The 7,830-nt window shown below is 41.4% G+C and overlaps 1 protein-coding gene across 1 annotated transcript; it reads right to left on the bottom strand.

The window, feature by feature from the left end:
* Positions 1-212: 212 nt before the first annotated feature.
* Positions 213-2,171, bottom strand: WFDC11 (WAP four-disulfide core domain 11). The gene is made up of 3 exons (XM_087444860.1): positions 2,084-2,171; positions 742-884; positions 213-233 (listed from the first exon to the last, which is right to left on the bottom strand). Exons 1-3 carry the CDS (start codon positions 2,166-2,168, stop codon positions 213-215), a joined length of 249 nt encoding a protein of 82 aa, XP_087300986.1. The 5' UTR covers positions 2,169-2,171.
* Between the last annotated feature and the right edge of the window lie 5,659 nt (positions 2,172-7,830).

Below are 7,830 nucleotides of genomic sequence, written 5' to 3'. Positions count from 1 at the left end.
CTAAGGTCATCAAATGGGGAAGCAAGTTGGAAGCTTATGTGCCCTGTAGGATGGGAACAATATTGGGGTTGTAATAAGGGCAATCAAGGGTAGTGGAACGGAGTGGAAAAAAGCCAAAGGCCACTGTTGGTAAATGAGTTTATTTGTCAAGGACTTGAACCTGCCCAACCCTCAGTGAGAACAGGCTGGTGTCCCAGTGGGAGGCTATGGTTTTAGTCATCTTGCAAAGTGTCCTGCAAGAGAAGAAGGTTAGATGCTTAGAGGCTAGGAAACTTTGAGAAAAAAGCATTCATTCCCAAGCTTAATATTCCCATCCCTGCCAGGCCATGGGACAGGAATATGGGAATTGTCCACTTCTGAGTAGGGGGGAGTATCAGTTCATTGAACAGAGAAAGGTGGAGATTCAGGGCCTGGCTGAGCCAAAAGGGCTCATGGAAAAATCTGACTATGAAGGCAATGGTTAGAAAGCTGGACAAAAATTAGGAAAAGAGCAAACTGTTGAGTAGTATAATGAGGACAGGACAGGCATTGTTTACATAACGAAAGAAGCAATATGCCCCAAGCTGGTGTCTTGGTTTATTTGTCAGTGAATTGCTTTTCATGTTTAGAGGAATATTGTCTTCTGCTATTTTTGTGCCTAGGATTTGGGGTACCTCAGTCATCTGTTTAGGAATAACAGCCTCTGAGAAGAGGGTGACAATCAGTGAAGACACACGCCCCAGCACACATCTCCAAACTCACTTTATTTTTCCAGCAGATGTTCCCACAATAGGACCAGCAGCATGTGTGATTGATGTCAACACATCTAAAGGTTCTAGAACACTTCTTGGTACATTCATAGACCATCGGGTCTCCCCAGCACTCCTCAATTAACATTTCATCCTCTGAAATTGAGATGAGTTGGTAAGAGGCTGACAGGGACCACGTAGAGAAGTGTGGGAAGAAAAGCCCTTCATAAGCTCAACAGTCCCTCCTAGAATCCCAGCCCCAAGTTCCCACCAAGGTATCTAACTGCTTCACAAGAAAATCCCCTTCCTGGAAGATTGGCACGGATGTTAGCCCAGAGCCAATCTTCCTCAGCAAAAAGAGGAGGATTGGCATCAGATGTTAGCTCAGGGCTAATCTTCCTCACAAAAAAAAAAAAAGAGAGAGAGAGAGAAAGAAAAGAAAAGAAAATCCCCTTCCTGAGCCTCCCTAAATTCCAGTCATTGCATTTCCACTGACCCCATTGCATCTTCATGACCTCTTTGCCTTCTCTGCACCCAAGGTCCTACCAGTGTTGCAGGCCCCTGGGTCCTCTTTGAGCATCCTAGAGAGAGGACTCAATATACTCCCGGCATTCATGTGCCCTCCTATAAAATCTACATTTATGGAACGGGAGCTCTGAGGGCCTGAGATATACTCTAGCCTCGTTATCACACCTGTTTCATAGTGTGGGAAGCTCGAGCAGGGAGAGTAAGGAACAAATTCTCTCTCCTTTTTCCTCTTCCTTGCTGATCTTGCCTTTAATAACTCAGCCTTTCTCCAAATTCTTGTCTTTCTCATTCAGTTTTCTTGGACCCCTCCATTGATTTCATTTTCTTATCATATGGCCCCCAACTTTGCCCCACTGAGGACCCATCTCATGGCTCTTTTCTATCTTTTCACATTCTGAAAGATCTTGCCACTAAAACTAAGGGAATATATTAAGAAATACCCATTTGGTACTCATTAAAGTACACGCAGCTAGAAGACAGAGCTTCTGAAGTGTGGGAAGATATGGCAGCTCTGTATTGGTGGCCCCCTCCCCCCCCACCCCCAAGATAGCCTAATATTGGAAAATATTGCATCCTTATAACTTATGGAATGTACATAAAAGTTGACAGATACTCATTGTTACTTTCAAGGTTGGAAGAGGAAGCATTAAAGGACCTCATCTTGAGAATTTCTTGGATCTCTGCGTAAAAAGGTATCTGATTCTCCAATAGGTGATCCAAATAAGGCAGGTCCTGAGATGTGCCAGACATGATGACCCCTTCACTTGTCCAGAAACAAGCACAGCTCTACCACCCTCTTTGACCCCCAACCCAGCCTCATCACCTACGGCCATGTTTTTTCTTTATTCCTCCCAGCACAGACAGTAGCACCATACAGAGGAATGTCATGAGTAGAGGTGGCCGGAGCTTCATGATGCTGACCTGCTCATGAATATACGTTATCAGGATTTTTTTTTTCTGGTTGCTGCTAGAAATCGAGAGAGATAAAGAGAGTTGTGAAGCAAGAAGAAGTTCTTACAGAATTTCGTTATACTTTGTCTTCTAGTTATTCTTCCTTGCCCGCTACCCACCCAACATCAGGCACACGCCTAAGCTGAGCGTTGGCTTTGCTAAAAGGTACCTCTCCATCTTACACGTCATGCCCTCCTTTTGAAGAAAAAAAAATTAATTTAAAAAATGTGTTGCCCTCCTTTGATTAAAAGATAATTCAAATTCAGCTTACAAGATTCTTAAAACATAAAAAGTACAAAGAAGACAACAAAAGATTTCTAGTAATCACACTATATTGGTGTAGGTTATTCTGTCTTTTATATGTGCATATATATGAATATGAATTGTCTTTATAAAACTGAAATCAGCCAGCCCAGTGGCGTAGTGGTTGGGTTCATGTGCTCTGCTTTGGCGCCCCGGGGTTCGCAGGTTCAGATCCCGAGCATGGACCTATGCACCGCTCGTCAAGCCATGTTGTGGCAGCATCCCATATACAAAATGGAGAAAGATGAGCACAGACGTTAGCCCAGGGCTAATCTTGCTCAGCAAAAAGAGGAAGATTGGCAATGGACGTTAGCTCAGGGCTGATCTTCCTTATCAAAAAAAAACCAAAAAACAAAACTGAAATCATATCAGGCTTACTGTTATATATCTTGACTTTTTATTTAAAAATTTGTAACATGACATTAAAATGAAAATTTTGACCAAAACCTTTGGGTAGACCTTAAAGCAAAATTGTGAGACAGATCAACTTGTAGGACTTTGAAAAAAAGAGAGAGAAAGATGGCCAAAATGTGGTACAGGGACTCAAAACCCTTACTTGTTTTAAAGGTGGAAAATGGTCAGGAATTTGACATATTTTGGGAGGGAGATTTTTTAGCAGATTTTCTTTAAAGAACGCTGTGCTCCCTTAATCCCAAGTCTCTTAATTCCAAGCCAATAGAAAGACTTTAAGGATACCTCCCACAGAGCTCTATATGTGCTCTAAGGATTTGTGGCGACACAGTGGATAGGTGTCTGACTCACACCTGAGAATACAAAAGGGTAGGAGGCTGGCCGAAGTGACCTATGGCCACAGGGAAGAGGCTACAGCTTACACTATGGAATTTGATAGGGCAAAGGATGCAAGAAAGAGCCAGTAAGGGTTTGTGCCAGATTTATTCCAGGCAGGTTGCCTGGAAAAGCCATGGGACCTCAGCAGACGGAAGTAGAAAGTGAGTGGCAAGATGCCTAGGGTCTGGGAAAGGAGTCAAAATAGACCAGCCAGAAATGAGTTGGATTCAGCCATAACAAGAGAACCACAGGTGAGAAACTTCCATCAGCTGGCACTGGGGGAAGACTCAAAGAAGCCATGAAACCACCCATGACAGAGTCAACTTTAAGCAATAGTCAGCCCAGAAAGCACAAAGATACAACACTACCTGCTAAAAAGAGCTGTCCTGGCTCCTTTATCTCTTCCTCCTCCTCTACCTCCAAAATGGCACTTAGATTGCTGCAGGAGGAGAGGAAAGAACAAGGAAATTGACGACGCTCATCCCCAATTGCAGATTTCTAGGTGTGGGGGAAGTCACAATTTTAATTCAAGCATAGTATTTTAACTATTTCATGGGCTTAGGCTTTTTATATTCTAAATTTATTCAGTGTCTAGAAAAGTCAAGTTCTATACCCAAGCTCTCCTACAGAGTCAGGGAAAGAAGTCTTCTGAATAAATTTAAATGAGACAAAGGACAAGCCTTTCAACATATTACCAGTAACACTCTCCAGGAATATTTGCCCAACATAGTAGTTATACATATCATTATCCCATTGATCATAAGGCAACTGAAAATTTGTAATTTCTCTTCCTTAGGAAAAAAATGTCGCTGGGAACTTTCTTGCAACTAAAATTTGGTTAAATCCACTATTAGCTTCAGACACAAATTTGTAGATCTGGAGGTCCTGGGTGAAGGATATTGCCTATTTCAAATCCTGGATAGCTGTTGCCAGTTTTTTCTCCATTAAGCTTGGTTTATTCTACCAACAGGATACATGCTTTGTCATACCAGAAGAGGGAAATTCTCTCCTATTTGTTACCACACTGAAGACTGTTGATGCAACATAGACAGAGAACAAAACACGGGCACTGGAGTCAGAGAGACGTGGGCTCGAATCCCAACCCCAAGACGTTGAGGTTAATATAAGTTATGTGATTGGCCAATCACCTAACCTCTCAGAGCCTCAGTTTCCCTGTCTGTAATATCGGGTGATATTCATATGCACATTCCAAAGGGAGAACATATGATGCACTGAGCATAGGGCCTGGCACATAGAATGTGCAAAATAAATGTTGGCTATTATTAAGCTCAGACTCTCTTTTCTTCTCTAGAGGAGTGAAAGTTATTTAATTTCATTGACTTTGTTGCAGTCTTTTTTGTTTTTTAACTATTTTATCTATCTGGAATTAATTCTAGTGAGGTTCTAGCTTTCATTCATCTGTCTTAAATTTATTCGCCCCACAAATACTTATATTAAGTAACTACTATCATCCAGGCACTATTCTAAGCACTGAGGATACAGTAATGAATAAAGCCAACAAAAATTAAAATAAAGTTTATCTTCTAGTAGAGGGAACAGACAATAAACAAGATACATAAAAGAAATACAAAATAATAAAGATCAACGTGCAGGAGGCAAAAATAAGAGAGGGTCTAGGACCTGAAACACAGAATATATAAAATAAGTGCTGGTTATTATTTTAGGCAGCTCACTCGTGGTAAGATTTGGGGTTCAGTAGGAGGAGGTTAAGTACCGTTCAAAACAATTCCCGGTCCTCTCCCCACTCCTCTCTCACTCCCAACCTGCCGCTTCACGCTCCTGAAGCCAAACAGAAAGGAAGATACAAGAAGGAAAGGCAAAGGAGGAGTCTGGGTGCTATGAATGACACACTCACAGTGGAGTAATTGTCTCTTTCCCTGCAAGTGACCAATTTTCCCGTAAAGTCTTTATTTTTGCTTCAGTATATTCAACCAAACAGAAGATAATCTACATGCAATGGTTGAAATCCCTTCAAATGCTCAAAAGCAGGCACAATACCTGGAGACATTTTAAAAGGTGCAAAACTCATTGAAATGGCTAAATTTATTCTTCTCTTGGCATATGTGACAAATCATAAAATAGGAAAATAAAATTTGAGGCACATGGACCATTAGATGGGTTGCCTTTAACCTTTTTAAAGTTATTATTTGGCAATAATTTCAAAGCTACAAGAGTAAGAGTAGCACAAAGAACATCTGTATATCATTTGTTCAGACACTTATTTTAAGAATCTACCCCTTATTGCCTCCTCTTTTCTTCTCTCTCTCTCTTTCTCCATCTCTCTCACTCTCTCTTTCTCTCTCATATATATTTTTTTTTCTGAATCATTTGAGAGTAAGTTTCATATATCATGGCCCTTATTTAGAAATAATACTTCAGTGAGTATTAACAATAGGGACATTCTCTTACATGATCACAGTACAATTATCAACGTTAAACGTAACATTGATAAAATATACTTTTAGACTTTTATCTAATCTGCTATCAGTATTCCATTTTATAAATTCACCCAGTAATGTCCTTTGTCTTTTATGACATTGAAATTTTTGAAGAATACAGCCAACATCTTCTCTTAATTGAACATTCCTTGTTCTGGGTTTGTCTGAAATTTCTTCATGATTAGACTTAAGCTATGCATTCTCAGTGGGAATACCATGTAGGCACTATGTAGTGTTCTTCTCAGGGTATCACATATGAAGGGACATGGTGTCCATCCTTGTCATCTTTCTTTGTCTTGATTTCTCCACTTTAACAAGAGCAATAACTTCTTCCATAGAGGGGTGGTGTTGGCATGACCTGGGAGCGTGATTTGGACAGGGAACTCCCTCAACCGAGCCACAGATAAAAGCGTTTTCAGGCTCACACTTCCAGTCCTAGGACTCTGACCTCCACCTACCTCTGAAGATGTTTAGGTTAGAAGTGGCGCTATTATTTGGCTGATGGCTCTTCTTCCTGGTCTCTGGGAATGCAGAGCCCCTGCACAGGGGGCAGGCGATGACCAGAACAGATTCACAGACTCAGAGTGTAATCACGGTTCTGGTTGTAGCAGATCTGTGAGTTCTGCCCCAGCACATCAGCTGGGTACATACAGAACATTGTCACTGAATTCCTATTCAAGAAGTACTTTCTTTTTTCTGCAAGTTATACAGATAGAAGCAGAACACTGTGGAACTACAGGAGCCTCCTCTCCCCCAACACACACATTTCCTGGAAGTCTGGGTAATTGTGGAGGTGGGGGAGGATCTGTATACCTATTTTTCTCTAACATTTGTGTGATGACTTCTGTAGAGATCCATCCACCTCTATATTAAGTTCTCCATTGCTAGCATCCGCCTAGCACTACCTTATCACCAATGTCTTGTGGCCATTGTGCTGAAGAAAAGAGAGAGCTCTGCCAAGAAAAGGCCACGTAACACGGCAATTTAGAAGACAGATTTAACTTGGATTCAAATCCTAGCTCCTACTTACTTCAGGCAAGTCACTAATCCTCTCTGTGCCTCAATTTCTTCGTTTGCAAAGTGGGAACAATCATAGCACTTTCCTCATAGGGTTGTTGTGAGGGTTCCACGAGTGATTATTTGCTAAGCACTAAGAGCCAATGTCTAGCACATAGACAGTGCTATGTAAGGTTTGTTAAATAAACAAATGAAACACCTAATGAAATGTCAAGAGTCACCCAGTTTAACACCAAATTCACTACATGTCTGATAAATAAATGAAAAGCAACAGGGTATATTGGAGGATACGAGGAAGCCATTTGGTTCAAAACTAATTCAGCCTGACCTTGTTTTTCCAAAAGGGCCTGCCACGGCCTGTTGAGCATGCATTGTACATCTGCTTTAAACATTTACAATGTCTCAAAGACAAGAATGATGCCCTTAAAGATGGGGATGTACCTTCCCCCATATCGGCATTTCCTTAAGGATAAGCATCTCTTCCTAGAAACTGAGGATTAATTACCGACCTGCTGTGCTCACCTTGTGACCACTGATAATGTTACGCCAGCAAAGCAATCTCAAGACTATTGTAAAAGGGACATTCCTATCATATGTGTTGCATGCTCTTTGTTCCAAGATGGTATATAACCATTCTGTATATCCCACTTCTTTGGTGCCCTTCTTTCCTTGGAGAAGGAAGGTCCCAGGCTACAGTCCTCAGACCTGTCTCATAATGAACTCACCCTCAATTTTGATTTATAGATTGATTATGGATTATTTGCATTGCATGTCAGATGTTTAACATGTATTAACTCATACTCTCAATGACCCTATGAGTTTAGTACTACTATTTTCCTATTTTATAGATGCAGAAACTGAGGCACAGAGGAGATAAGCAACTTGCCCAGGGTCACACAGCTAGCAAGTGCCAGGTACAGGATTTAAAAGGAAGTGAATCCAGAGCCACTTATGCCAGATAGTGAAGCCCCCAGCTTCTCTGGGACTGGGAGCTAGGATACTCCTTGGACCCATTTCCCATCACCTCTCTCCAGGTGCCCTTAAAATACTGGCAG

Source organism: Ceratotherium simum, chromosome 21 (assembly GCF_057802395.1).
Source record: "Ceratotherium simum simum isolate JZ-2026a chromosome 21, ASM5780239v1, whole genome shotgun sequence".
Classification (NCBI taxonomy): domain Eukaryota; kingdom Metazoa; phylum Chordata; class Mammalia; order Perissodactyla; family Rhinocerotidae; genus Ceratotherium; species Ceratotherium simum.
Note: the sequence above shows the minus strand (reverse complement) of the source record. Positions and strands in the feature narration are given on the sequence as shown.